Below are 15632 nucleotides of genomic sequence, written 5' to 3'. Positions count from 1 at the left end.
CTGCGGTCAAGACCGTCCTGGTGGCATCATCCTACCAGCTTGGGACGAGGTGGCCTATGATGAAGCTTGTCACATTACGAGAGTGAGCTCACCTCTTACAATTCTTGAAATTACCTTGTCCAGCAGGCGAAACACAAAACATAACACTGCTCTGTGTCCATAAAGAATTAGGACCCACTTATTCAGACCTAAGACATCTCTCTTCCCTTGTGTTCCGTGATACAGCTACCAAACCTCATTTTTGTATAATATACAAACGCTAAAGATGCCACCCACTAAGACCCCACATGCTTATACCATTCCCAGGTGCATGCTCTACACTGAGCACAATCATTCTTTTGGGAAAGAAAGGCATGAAACAGATTGAAGAGCATGTTTGAGAGGAGGACATAGGTCAGTGAAACAGCCACTATGTATCTCTGAGCTTATGTGCTGGATCTTCATTTTCTGAAGTCAGCACTTTATCCTCCCCAAAGTCTCAGCCATCAGCCCTTTCACCTCTTTCTTTCTCTTCCATCCTCATCATTACATCTCAGTGTCCCTTCCTTCTATTTTAAATCCACCCCACTACCACTACTGATTAGTGCTCTGAGCCACCTTCATTGTGCGAAAGTGAAATACAGTCTATCAGCATGACATATTGTCTCATGGCTTACACTGCATACTACATTAAATGATCCTGTTTTCATTCCTGTACATCATTTCCGGCATCATTTCATATACATCATAGGGGCACGTATTCTTGCTGTTTTATCTCGTTATTTCTCTTTCTCTCAATCTTTTTTCTCTTTATTTCCTTTTTGCATTCTTTTTGCCTCCTGTTCCTCTTTGATATGTTCTCACTGTTGATAATTGTACAGTGTTCTGGTACTGTTTGGACACGTTTAAATTCACTTTAAAAATAAATAAAAGTTACATATTTTAAGGAGCCATTAGATTTATCCTGGACTTCAAAAGTCTTTATTCTACAATAGTACTTTGCTTTAGTTCTATGTTTTTTTTTTAGTAGGGTGAAGGGTGATTTTAGGCTCCAAAAGTGTTAAACAACAACATTCTAGCTTTCTCAGAGCTATTATTCTCTGCATTTACATGGTGCTGAAACTCAAAGGGCTTTTCAGAACTCTTTTGAGATGTTGATGTGTTTGGGGACAAGAGAGGTGTGAGCTGTTTTCTGAAGGCCGGTATGTTGGATTGTTTTTGCAGAGCTCTTTTGGGAGTCTGTTCCAGGTGGCTGGGGCCGGTGCCAGAAGGATCGTCCCCCTGCGGAGGATTTGGAGAACCGAGGTATTTGAAGCGTGTAGCCTAGGTTATTTAGCAGCTGCAGGTGCATTGTGTGACATCTACATAGATGTCTGTCTGCATGATGTTGAACCATTAAAAAAAAATCATGCTTTGGTATGGAGCCATCTCGAGACTTTTAGGAAGGGAGTTGTGTGGATCCTCTTTATTTGTGGGCTCATTATGCCTACGTTTTAGCCATTTCCCAGACTTGCTCCTATGTGCACTGGGGCCAGGCTGTGTTTAAGTCCAAGTATACCATCCTTAAGACATACAACATGTCATATCTGCACTGGACTCAATTGAAGATCTATTGCACAGACTAATGTAAAAATTAAATTTTAGAATGATTTTCTCCCTAGGTCCCTATACGGAATTAGTAATATGAGAGCTAAAGCAACTTCAGTCTTAATATGAGCTGTATTAGAGCTCCTGCAAAGTTAAACAATCTAGTGCATAAAAAGTAAAACAGATTTCAGAGAGGAATCTTGGAAATACCCTTGGTATCTGGGTCAAGTGCCATCATTCCTTTTTTTTTAAATTCCACAGTATATTAACAGCCAAAATACATAAATCCATATATATCACTTCAAGCATGCATATGCATATGATCGGCAAATGATCCCCATATTCCAATACCGATCTTACGTTTTTTCACCCCTTTAACTGAATATAAGCTAAACTCAAGATTAAATAAACTATACATTCTATTCCTCCATCGTGCGAAAGATGGAGCTTCCGATTGGTGCCAGTCTGCCACGATACACAGCCTTGCTACGGTCATCACAATGAATATTAAATGAAATGAATGAATGAATGAAATGAAAACTGCACTTGTATAGCGCTATCTACCCGGAAGCCTCGTAGCGCTTATGACTGAAAACTTATTTAGCGTGGGCTCAGGGCAGATTAGCAGGGTTTAGCATACAGGTGAGTTTTCAGGGCTTTCCTGAAGGAGAGAAATATGAATGCTTAAATAAAAGGCCGCCCCTCACAAATTGCGGCCTGACCCCAAAAGCATAATTGTGGATGTTATGACAATCGGCTTCCCAATAACTCTACTTAGAAATTTTTCAATATTGGCGATAAAGTTCCCAAATGGCCATAACTAAAAAAATATGTAGCATATCAGCATTGTCCGCCCCACATCGGAAGCAATTTCCATTTTGTCCAGTTTTCCACTTAGACATATGTGCCGGGTTATAATACAAATTAACAAACGTTTTATACACATTGCACTCGCAGATTGGCAGATAAAAGCAATTCCCTTGACATTAAGATAGCATACTTCAAAGATACATTGTCAGCCCCCAAAACTTCAGACCATTTATCAACGTGTTTCTCTAGATCATCTTTCCTGTATGCCAACAGTAACTGGTACACCTCCCCAATTTTTGCCTGTCGTTGTGTGGCCTTTATAACTAATTGGAAGTCAATGTAATTCATTGCTGTATCATAAAATCACGAATTTGCAGGTATTTAAAGAACTGTTGCAAATTATACAATAGAGACAAATCTGCATAAGATATTAACAAACCATCTGTACCTACAAAATCACCCAATTGAACAATACCTCGAGCCCGCCACCCAGCAACCACAGCATCCCAGAAGATAGAGGGTAAAAGTTTTGTAGCATTGATAGGGATATACCAAGATAATTTCTCCATTTTACATAATTTACTAATTTTTTTCCATACATTAAACGCCGCTATTAACACCTTAAACCTGGTCCGTTTGAAATAGCTTTCATCTATTTCTTTGAATAAGCATTGTCTTGCCTCTGGTCCTAGCAGCATTTGGAAAATTGAGGGGGCCTCCGCTTCATTAACTATATCTTCTCCAGTCAGCAGTATCCGCATTCTTAGCAAGAAACATGTATAAAAATAAAGAGAAAAATCAGGAATAGCTAACCCCCCCACTCAATTGGTAAGGTCAAAAATCTCATAGCCCTTCTAGGTTTACTGGGTGCCCACAAAAATTTGGAGCAAATAGACTGTAGCTGTTGTAATTCAACTAGAGTGAATTCTAAAGGAACCGCTCTAAACAGATATAATACCTTGGCTAATACATTCATCTTAATAACATTGGTTCTGCCAATCAGTGTAAGATGTAATCGTGCCCACCCCACTTATCTAATGAATTCTGAATGTTAGTTACTAACGAACCCCAGTTGACCTCTAGTATTTCCTGCATAGATGATCGAATTTTAATACCTAAATATGTTACTTCCTTTTCAACACGAGTATCATCCCTTATTACAGTCTCTGAAATTAATACTTGTGTTTTAGTTGCATTTAATTTGTATCCTGATGCTTGAACAAAGATTATAGGCACTCGTTCTATCTCTTGCAATGCCAAATAAGGATCTGAGGTGGCTATTGGGACATCGTCAGCATATGCAAATACCGAATATGGGATATTATGTACAAGAAACGGTTTAATCAAATCATTGTTGCCGAATAGATCAATGAACAGATTAATGTAAAGTGCAAACAACACTTGGTGAGCAGGGTCACCCTTGTATAGTACCCCTAGTGATGTTCACTGTCTCAGATGTTAATCCCATAGCAGTAATTTTAGCGACCGGTGAAGTGTACAGAACCTGTAGGGCTATGAGAAAGCGTTGACCAAAGCCTAGATGACACATTAATTCCCACAGGTATGCCCACTCCACACGGTCAAAAGCTTTTTCTGCGTCTAATAAAATTAGACCCAGATCATGTTTCTCGACATGTGCAATATCAAATAATGTCACTACCCTATTAATATGCTAGGTTGTATTACGTCCTGTAATAAACCCATGTTGGGACCGCGAGACCCATGAGCTAATTACTCTAGAGATGCGAGTAGCCAATATCTTTGAATAGATTTTGTTATCACAATTCAATAATGATATTGGCCGATATGAGCCTACTAATTCCGTGTCTTTATCCTTTTTATTAAATACTACAATAGTAGCTTCAGCCCAAGATTTCGGTGCACATCCCTCTTGTGCAGCTCTGAATGTATTCAACATATCAGTTTTGATTAGGCTAAAAAAGAGCTTATAAATCTCTGCGGGTAATCTATCTGGCCCGGCAGCTTTTCCTGTCGCGAGGCCTTTGACAGCTATTTCTACCTCTTCCATTGAGATAGGCTCATCCAAAAATGCAATATCACTAGGATCTAAATGTCTCAAAGTCCCCTCAATTAGGTTAATAAAATAACTATAATCTTGTGCTTGTTGAGTGTATAAGTCAGAATAAAATATATGTAGAATCGATAGTATCCCTTTAGGTTCCTGGCAGAGTACCCCATCCTTATCTTTCAAGGCCTTAATCCGCCCCATCGCTTCTTTCCTTTGTAAACACCATGCTAAACAACGACCCACGGCTTCCCCATATTCATGCATTTGTTTTTTATTAGCCAGATATTTAGGAGCATTTTCAGTGTTGCAAATCCCTTGTATTTTAGTCCTCACTTGTTCCATCATTCCTTGGGAGAGTAAGCATTTTAACAGTACAAAATAAAACTTAAAGTTAATTAAACATACATATATTGTCTCCAAATAAATTTAGTAATTATAAGAAACATTCAATATTTAAAACACCATCAAAATGATCAGATTCTATTGAGGAGATCTGTTGGGAATTTTAAGAACATTATCTAATGCCCATGGAAAACATTTTGGGAAAAAATCCAATGTAAGTCAAAGGGAGATGGCAACCTGGGCAGCACGCAACATTATGGCTGACCTGTGATGGATCCTAGTCGGATAAAGGTTGCAGGTTTATACTGGTCAAGTTATCTGGAAAACTACTACTTAGGCACGCTTTGTAGCCCATCTGCAAAGTGGTGATGCATGCGTAATGATGTGAAAGTCATCTTGGTCAGCAGAGTAACGTTCAGACCTAAAAATCTTTTCAGCACTCACAATCTTTCAGGGATGAAGGCAGGCTCCTCTGGCCCAAGAGAGCTTGATGAAGTTAGATACCTTACTTTCACATTACTATTAACGCCTCGAATTTCAAGATCAAGTGCTCCAATTGGACCCGATCTAGAAAAATGGATGCAAAGTTGCATATTTTTCAGGAATCTTGCCACTTTGTACCTTTTCTATAGAGACACAATATTTCTATATACTTCTTTTATTGAGATTTGAGTACATTCTTCTTGAATCCTCTATACTTTTAAAATCTCTTCTAGTAATCCTAGATCATAGGTTCAAAGGAGGGACAGACTTCTTTAACCCTTTTGTTCACGGCCACAGCTAAACATCCAGTCACAACTCAGCCAATTTATTTGTCTATCAAAGTTCCCTCTAATCACTATCTCCTGGTGGACCTCCCTGACCCTCACAAACAAATGAAAGAGCTATGTGTTCAAACTGAAGAATGATTCAAATCATCTGTCCTTTTCAGGTAAGCAGAGAGACTCTAATAGCAGCCCTCTTCTCTGTGGCATCTCCAATTCTAGCAGTATTTATTCCCACTAAATCAAGCCTGTGAAATATAAATGCAGAGGAAGGCCAACCCGTTTGACTTGGTGTAACCGATGATCACTCTGCCCTCTTCATCTCTCTCTGAAACAGGGATCCTTAGCTTATCAGCCAAACTTTTTTTATGACGAGAGCTCTGAGTGAGGGTGCTGAGCTACCTTAACTATTACAGACACATTAGCTGCATAAACCAGTCAGATAACTCCTAGTTCATGAGGTAGAAATGAACAGACTTTCTAGAAGTCCTATTTGTGGCACTGGTATGACAAAGATAAGCTTCAAATAAATTAAAATTGTCCTATGGAGTACAACGCTCCCAAGCAGTATTCTTCACCAGATTCTGGGACAAGGTTTACTATTATGCCTTTTAAAATTGCATTGCCAGCTATGTCACCCAAGGTGAACAGTCAAAATATAACATTTTAAATATCGATATGCCAAAATATTGATTTTAAAATATTGAGTGGACAGAATATCGACTATAAAAAATATAGTTGTGCAGAATACCTAAATGCAGGTAAATAATATCGATTGAAGTAAGTAATATCAACAGTTATAATATAGTTGTTAAAAATATCTAATTTTATTTTAGTGTTTTAAGTGTTAGTATAAGTGTTAAAAGTATGTATTCTTTTTGTAATGTATGTCTGAATTTTTATTCAGTAATTAATTTTATGTTAATTACTTTTTGTGTAATTTAATTCCGTAGCGGATTGTGGGTTTATAGAGGAATAGGGTGGGAAGTAATTTATTGATAATATATTTTTTAAGGATAATTTAGAATTCATTATTTTATATGTTGATTACTTTTTGCGTAATTTAATTCTGTCGCTGGTTCTGGGTTTATAGGGGAATAGGGTAGGAAGTAAATTAATTGCAACTAATTACCTATTTTATTAATGACTAATTTAGTATTTAATAATTTATATTTCTAATAAATGTAATTAATGTGTTATTAATTAATTATACATTGATTAATGACAATCACTAATTAATTTGTAATGATGTTATTTGTGTTTTTTATTAATTAGTGATTAATTAGATATTCATTATTAGTTTGTAAATATGTTAATTGTGTACTTTTTTAAGGAGTGGTTTGAGGGTTGATAGGGGAGTAAGGTAGGAAGTAATTTAGTTTCAATATAATTTTTATTATTTTTTATATTATATTTATTAAAAGTAATTTTATTGTGTTGAATGTGTGAATTCATTTAAATTTGATGGTTATTAATTTTTTTGTTAATTATTTTCAGTTAATTAATTAATTGGTAAATATGTTAATTTATTAATATTTTACAATATTATAGGTGACGTTTATAGGGGGAAAATGGTGGGAAGTAAATATTTTTTTTTAATTACTTGTTAATTAATGTTAATTATATTGCAGGAGTGGGTTAAGTAAATTATTCCCCTATGCTATCCAACACTTTCCCTACTGTTACACTTGGTGTAGTGGGAATATTAAATTATTACCACCTGCTTTCCAACACTTTCCCTACTGTTGCACTCGTTGGAGTGGGTATAGTAATTTTTACCCACCTGCTGTCCAACACTTTCCCTACTGTTGCACTCACTGGAGTGGGAACAGTAATTTTTACCCTCCCGCTATCCAACACTTTCCCTACTGTTCCACTCGCTGAAGTGGGAATAGTAATTTTTGCCCACCTGCTATACAACACTTTCCCTACTGTTGCACTCTCTGGGGTGCAAATAGTAATTTTTATCCAACTACATGGCCCAAAATGCATCACTCTCAAAACGGAAAGAGTGAGAGTATAAAATGTGGAAATTGAAAAGGGACTAATGTAGAACACTGCCGTGATCAAGAACGTTTGTTCGAAACGCGTAGAAGTTTTGCGCTAGACCTGAAATGAACGAAAATAATTGCTGCCAAGAAGTGTGCCGCGTGATTTCTTGCTTCTGAATATATATATATATATATATATATATATATATATATCTCCCTGATTTCGCCTCCAGTACACAGGATTCCGAATCCAAAGAGACGATGCAGACCCAGATTTCATGCAAGTATTCCTTTATTGCATTAATCGCCCAAACACCACCGCCATGACGCGTTTCGGTCCCTCTCGGACCTTGATCACATGACACATCACATGGGCAGGACACCACTATTTAAAGTGACAGTGCAATTGTGTAAAGTGCTAGACATGGATGACAGACTAGATTCCGGCGTAAATGCAGTTGTGTCTGTAAAATACAGATCCATACAAGTTCTGGCTATTACATTTTACCTCCTGTGCAAATATTGCTGTGAAATACATGATAAAGTGCAAAAAGTGCTCGAAACTAGTGCAAATTCGCATTTCAAGTAAACATTCACAATAAATATCCACTTCCTCGAATATAAGCATCAATAAATAATTAAATTTCATTAATATTGATAAAACCATTCCATCATTAAAAGATGCAGCTCAATTTAAGGGAACCTTGATAAAATGTCAGCATGAAAAAAATCTCTATGCTATATACAAAGGACCTCGAGGTTGTTTCCACAAAACGGATATAGTTAGCTTGAAAAAAACAAGGGGGGGGGGGTTTCATATCAGTGACCAGCACATTTGGAGGATTGTAAACAGCCACTGCAAAAAAACACCGATATACTACAGTTGTTCCTCTTGAATACAGCCCCAGTGGGCATATTACTATACATCCATGAACTATGACTTAAATCAAACAGTGTAGTGACTACCCTAAACCCCAAGAAAATTGTGAAAAAATATTTTTCTATCATTAAACATCATAATATACAGTGAAATGGTTAAAAAGATTCATTACTACATGCGGCCTAAGACTTGTTACTAACAGACGGACACTAGAAGATATTTACAGTTTTAAAATTACTTTGCATATCATCTACAAAAACGTATAAAAATCTTCAGTTGAATTCAACCCATTAGGGCTCTTAGTGTCCATCTCCAGAATGTATTTCGTTTCCAACCTCCTCAATTTAGCGTTTCTATCTCCACCACGTCGCAGGGGTAAAATGCAATCAATAATGTAATATTTCAACAAGTCAGAGTTTTTATCGTGAACTGCAGAGAAATGACGAGCCACAGGGTATGATTCATCCCCATTCTTGATGGCCCGTAGGTGTTGGAGAATTCTCTTGTGACACTGGGGTCTCGTGCTCCCTACGTATTTCAAGCCGCAAGGGCCTTCTAACACATAGACTACGTACTCTGATTTGCATGTGAGCTTTTTGTCTATTTTCCCCGGTGTACTGTGGAATGGGCTATGATATTCAGTCTTATTAATGCCCTGCTTACATGCCTTGCATGTTGCACATTTGATGAATCCCTTACTTTTGGTCAGCCAGTCTACGGAGGATTTGATTTCCGGGCTACTTGAGACCAAGGTGTTACTCATTGAATTGGCTTTTCTAAAAGTCAGATTGGGGGAACGTGACAATCTCTCTCCCAAAACTGGATCGTTCTTAATTAGAAGCCAATTCCTGGTTATAATCCTCCTGATGGCCTGATGCTGATCACTAAAAGTGAGAATGAGTCTCATGGGCTGCTCATCAATAGGAGTGTCTTTGGTTCTGTCTTTGGTTACCAATGCCAGTGCTCTACTTTGTGCGTTGGCCCTTCTGGTCGCACTGTCAATGATCTTGGGGCTGTAACCCCTTTCAATAAACCTTAATCTACACTCCTGTTGTGCTTTGAGGCAATCAGTCTCCCTACTGCAGATTCTCCTGATCCGCAACATCTCCCCATAGGGGATGCTGCGGATCAGGTGGGCCGGATGATTGCTATCTGCATGTAGTAGTGAATTGCCTGCCGTGCTTTTCCTGTGTAATCTAGTGTTGAGAGAATTCTCAGTCACAAAAATCTCTACATCCAGGAACATAACAGAGGATTTACTGATATAACTGGTGAACTGTAAATTCATGTCATTGACATTAAGCGAGTTCACGAAATCCTGCGCTTCACCCTCAGTCCCACGCCAGATAAACAAAAGATCGTCAATATATCTGAACATATATGCTACATGACTGTTAATAAACGAAAGATCTCCATTTAAGAGTGTCTGTCTTTCCCAAAACCCCATGTGCAGACAGGCGTAGCTAGGGGAAAAACATGCCCCCATAGCTACGCCCCTGATTTGTTGGTAAATCTGTTTGTAAAAAAGAAAGTAATTATTTTCCAGGCACATGGTAATGATAGTTATTAACATCCTGTTGTGTTCCATATAGCACATGGGACGTTTCTGAAGGAAATACTCTACAGCCTTCAAGCCGTCCCTATGGTGTATACTAGTATACAATGACGACACGTCCATAGAAATGAGCACCATGTCCTCACTCCATGTCACATTTTCCAGCTTTCTCAATAGGTCACCCGTATCTAGTATAAAGGACGGCAATGTTCGTACACAGTCCTGTAAAAAATGATCCACGTACTTACTGGCATTCTCCATCAAGCTACCACAAGCAGAAATAATGGGCCTGCCAGGTGGTTTCAAAGTGTTCTTGTGGACTTTAGGTATCAAATACAGGACCGGTATTATGGGGTTGTCGTTTTTCAAAAATTTATACTCATCTGCTGACAATAGCCCCGCACTTCTCCAGGCCATCAAGCAGGAGTAGAATTTGTCCCATGATGCTCTCACCACGCTCAAATCACAACGCCTATAACAGTTTTTATCAGCCAATTGTCTACAATATAATTACATATATATATATATATATATATATATATATATATATATATATATATATATATATATATATATATATATATATATTTATATTTATATTTATATTTATATATATATATACATATATATATGTAATTATATTGTAAATTATGTTTTTTACATTTTATAATTAAAAGTAATAATTATGTTTTTAATACAATTACTTAATATATATATATATATATATATATAGTAAAAAATAAAAATGCATGTTAAATCTTGTTTACATTACATTTATTGATTAATTTTAACGTTTTAAAAGTATGTTTCACTTAATTATATTTATTATTTAATTAATTTTATATTACTTTTAAGATATTTTAAAAAAGTCAATATTTTAGCAAATTATATTATTTACAACGATATTTAGGATTCTATATTTTTGTACTTACCTGTTTGTGGATAGGAATTCGATATTCTGTCACTCAATATTTTCTCATCGATATTCTGGCAGCTCAATATTATGCTCCTCGATATTCTGTCAGTGATCCCGTCAGCAAACCTCCCTCCTCCCAACCAGGCTAGGGAAGTGGCACATCAAGTCAGTTAGCTTCAAAGGCTGCATTGCCTCTGATATGCATCAAGATTGAATGACAGTGGAGGAAACAGCCATCCCCCTGCCCCAGGCACATTTGCACCTGAGCAGGTTGCAAATGAGTAATTTAAGGAGGGGTATTCACCCTCAAAACACCAGCCGATTCTCCAGGTTGTGTACACAAAATGGGACTTCTGCCATCTTTAGGAGTGGCAGAATAGAAGGTTCTGAGTAGAAAACATGACCCACTCCCCCGGATGTGGTCACCTCAGGAGTTTACTAGCTGAAGGGACTAGCTGCCAATTGGCTACTAGCTCCCACGCCCCTAACTCCCCTAAATCTTGGATTTAAGGGACCCCCTGGCACCAGAACCTCATTTCTGAACAACCTGCATCAAAGAACACAGAAGAAGAGACCTGCACCAGTAACAACAAGATTTGCCCAAAGCAAAAGAGGATACCCTGCACCTGTTGCAATACTCTTGGAACTGCCTGATTGAGATTTGTCCTAGGCTATCTATCAGTTCCTCTAGTCAGAGGGACCCCTCTGGAAATCTGAAGCACCCTCAGACTCACCCTCCTGGACTAGTGGAAGTAGTCCCCTGCAAAGTACAGGTAAAACAATGGTCCGGATCCGAAGAATCGCTGGCCATCGGGCCCTCGAAGGGATAGCCCAAATTCAGATGGTCTTTTGCATTGTTTGATGGTCCAGATGGTCATTGTGTTTCCTTGGACCACCGAACATTGAACTTACTTCGTACTGTGTTTACTTTTGCCAAGGATATTTAGGCAGCAGTCTGGCCACAAACCTCTTTGCTCGACGCTACATTAAGAGGGAATTCCATCTGAAGTGTGACCGACTTCAGTAACCACACCATTGTTGTCTTTTTTGTATCCTTTCCCCCGAAGCACCATTTCAGTGGTTAAGACGGCTCTCCTTCAACTCCTGTTCAGCACCACTAACAGCCAGGACTGCACCAGGGCTCCACGGGTCAAGTAAAATTGAACTAATTGGTGTGGCATGGTCCTAGGAGCCGCATTACCTTTACCCTGCAAGGGTACAATGCAACACAGTCTGCAAGTGATCGACTGTCCCTAATGGTTTTTGGGAAACATCCTTTACAACGCAACTTTTACCACGCAGTACCTTTACAACGCAGGTTTTTCAACGCAAGTCATTATAAGCACTTGCGCTGGGTGGCGCTCTAGGATAGGTAATAGTTTAATTTACTATCCAACACCTTCCCTACTATCCACGTGGACTGGAGTTGGAATAGTAAATTAAACTATTCACTATCCAGCACCCCCCAACTCAAGTCGTTGTGACGACTTGCTTTGAAAAACCTGCATTGTAAAGGCATGCGTGGTAAAAGTGTGCGTTGTAACAACGTACATCTGTGGTTTTTCCATTTGACAGCAATGTTATATTTTCACTGTATTATTTTGCATCAATTGTCTATTACTTCTAAAATCTATTACTCTGGTTGTAAGTATGAAGTTCCGTTCATTTTGGTGTCTAAATGAAGATAAAAACACACTCCATTTTCATAAATTGGTGTAGAAATTTCTTTTGAGTAGTGCCAATTACTTATCATTCTTATTGGTACTCTGAAAGGCTTAACACATGTTCCTCTAGCAAAGCCTAACTGCTCTTTGCAACACTACCAGTACTGAGATAAGGATGAATTTGTGTGAATCCAAGGGCCATCTTTGGGGTATTATGACAGCATTACATGGCGAGGACTAACGCCCACACCACATAGTACTCAAGTTTCCTACATGCAGCAGTTGTTAGTAAAGTCACCATTAAGTTCGGTGCTTGTATTTTAAGTATTTTGGAAGGTCCTTTTTGTACTAGAGCTGATATCCAGAGCACTCTCCTTCTGAGAGGAAATAGTTGCCCAAGTCGTGAAGTCACCTAACATTCTCCTCAAAGAGAGCTAGTTATTGCTGCAGGTAATCAAGATCACTTTGCATCCTAAGGACTCACCCTCCTCTCGAGGCCGGGCATGAGACTTCTTCGTCCTGTGATCGCGACAAATTCATTTTAAAATGGCACATTTTAAACCACTCTCAAACCAAATGGCTGTCTCCTGATAGAGTGCTCACTGTTTGAATATGCCCCTTTGGTTGAACATTTTCTGGACAAAGGACACACGGAGAATGACATTCGCTGGACTGTAATTTCTCAGATCACCGTTCCGCCCAGGGGTGGTGACCTCACCCGCCTATTGAACAGAGAGGAGCTCAAATGGATTTTGAAGACTGACAGTCTTAACTCAGGTCTCAACCTGCAGGATGAATGGACTGCCTTGATCTAGCCTTAGGCTCTGAGTCAGCTTTCTTGTTTATTGTAATGTTTAAATGTTTTACTTGCACTCCTGTAATTCCCTTGATACATGTCACTTGCACTCTTCCTGGGCACTTCACTCCTCCAATATGGCCATTGAGCGTAGTCCGTCTTCTATTATTATGCCTTCACTTGGCACTTCACTCCTCCAACATGGCCGGTGAGCGCAGTCCGTCTTCTATTATTATGCCCTAGTCTACCACATGGTCTTTGACCAATCGGCACAACTCATATTCAGTGGTTCTCCACTCTCCCATGAGCACGCCAGGAAGTGAGATATCCAACCGACTCACCCGGTAAGTTTGATTACTGAGTAACAGGCAAACCTTTCTGTTTAAGGCTTCTGGACAGTTTTAATGCCTAGGATTCCCTTTTAGGTTTCCCTGGCCGCCGACGGATACCATCGTGTACCGCGGCACCCCCCGCCTGATTGCGGTAAGAACCGCAATCCCGGTGTCAATTCCTTTCCAATTACCCCCGCGTAAGCCCGATCACTTAATTAATCTTCCTTTATTTAGGGCGCCCGCTATTTCCATCCCTACACCGCCGTTTCCTATTGAGGATCACTGGTAAGCACGATCCTTTCAGCAATTATCGGCTGCCTCCGCGTCGCTCATATGCTCTCTGATAGCCCCGTGATCTTTCGTTAAGCGCACAATCATGGCATCTTTCAAAGCGCTCTATTTTATTTTCTGGCTTATGCGCACTGGCACCAACTGCGAATTTATGACTACACCGAGATCGTTCTCGTGCATGCGGCACCACTAGTCCACACACTCATGGGTTCACACCAGTATGTACTTCCGCATAATTCACGAAATCGCCTCAGTGCCGACAAAGCACAGTCTTAGCTGTACTTCTGCAATTTTCACCAGCCTTCCACATTTTCCTGAAATCCATCCACCCCCATAACGGAGCCGCTCACCAGTCACCACTAGCCCTGACTTCCGCGGATTGTTAGCAGCATGACCTTACGCATAGTATGATTCACGACTCCCTGCCGTCAACGCATGGAATCAGCTGCACTACCGCATTCTTCACTAGCATGCTCGTTCGAGCCACTTTTTCTTCACCCTTTTCTTCACCATTGTCCTTGAACTCCACTAGGTTCAACAGTCGCGCCGCACACTGGTCACTTCAAGTCACTTGTTCTGGTAATCTTAGTCCATGTAATTAAATGTATATATTTCCTTCTTCCCCTTCTAGGCATTTAGAGGCTAAATTATTGTTAAGGCTTTCACTGAAAATGTCCTGATGATGGTCCCTGTGATTTACTAGGGGTCCGAAACGCCGTCGACCTTTAAGTACCAAAAACAAAAACGTGATTACTATGTGTTTTAATGGTGCTTTGTTGAAATATTCTGTACAATTGCATTTATGACAGAAAAACGTGTTTTGCCTTATAAAGCCCTTCTTTGCTCTCTATATCCACCTTCTGTACCCGTTCTGTAAGTGCTGGGCACAGGCTTGTGTTCCACATTGGCTGACTTGTGGAAGGTACTCTGTGTGATATAACTACATGTAAATTGAGTAAACTTTGAAAGACCACTGTCTGGCTGGACATGTCACTCTTAATATAGATTGACTCTGTCTATATTTTATTCCTTTCAACTTTCTTGTATGCATGGGACCAATATTGCATGAAAAAAGTATGTTCCCCGAGGTCCCTGCTGACTAATTTGGGGCCCCTTGTTGTTGTAAAACTCACTGTTTGAATATGCCAAACATTTTCCTGGTAGGGTATATAGTCAGAATGTTGGTACCATAAGGTTCCTGAGTTCTGGATTGTACCTGCTTAGTTGGCTAACGTGTAGCTGCAGCATGGATACTTGCATCTTCTCATTTTCCCTATTTGGTGTGCCTGTGTGGCCTTTGTTACCATAGTCTTGTCTACTCTTTTATGCACAAACCTTCTCAATTGCTGTATCAGAATGTGGAAATTGGGAGTGAAACATGTGACAATTTCTAATCTTTTTTGGAGAAGGACAATTGTACATGGTCCATGATGCAATGGTCCTCAGGAGTTTAATTTTGGTAGGGAATTAGCCAACAATAAAGATTTGTTTACTGCCATGTATACCATAAACAGGAATATGTTCAAGATGTGTCGAAAAAAGCAGAAGTGGACAACAAATCTTTAACTGCCCTGATAGACAAAATGGCAGCTGTGTCCCTTATCACCCTCCACTTCACACTTGTTTTTGTCAAATGCCCTTTAGAGGATTGCTATGAGCTTCAAATAATAATTGCATGCCCCGGACAAAATCATTG

The 15632-nt window shown here is 39.2% G+C and overlaps 1 protein-coding gene across 1 annotated transcript in view; it reads left to right on the top strand.

Annotated features, from left to right (window-relative positions):
* The window catches only part of PTPRT (protein tyrosine phosphatase receptor type T), a 1692228-nt gene that overhangs the window by 1334800 nt on the left and 341796 nt on the right, over positions 1-15632 (top strand). The window contains exon 16 of the mRNA XM_086932257.1: positions 1204-1284. Within this exon, the coding sequence (XP_086788383.1) occupies positions 1204-1284 (81 nt within the window). The remainder of the gene's footprint in view (positions 1-1203; positions 1285-15632) is intronic.

This window comes from Lissotriton vulgaris, chromosome 7, assembly GCF_964263255.1.
Source record: "Lissotriton vulgaris chromosome 7, aLisVul1.2, whole genome shotgun sequence".
Classification (NCBI taxonomy): Eukaryota; Metazoa; Chordata; class Amphibia; order Caudata; family Salamandridae; genus Lissotriton; species Lissotriton vulgaris.
Note: the sequence above shows the minus strand (reverse complement) of the source record. Positions and strands in the feature narration are given on the sequence as shown.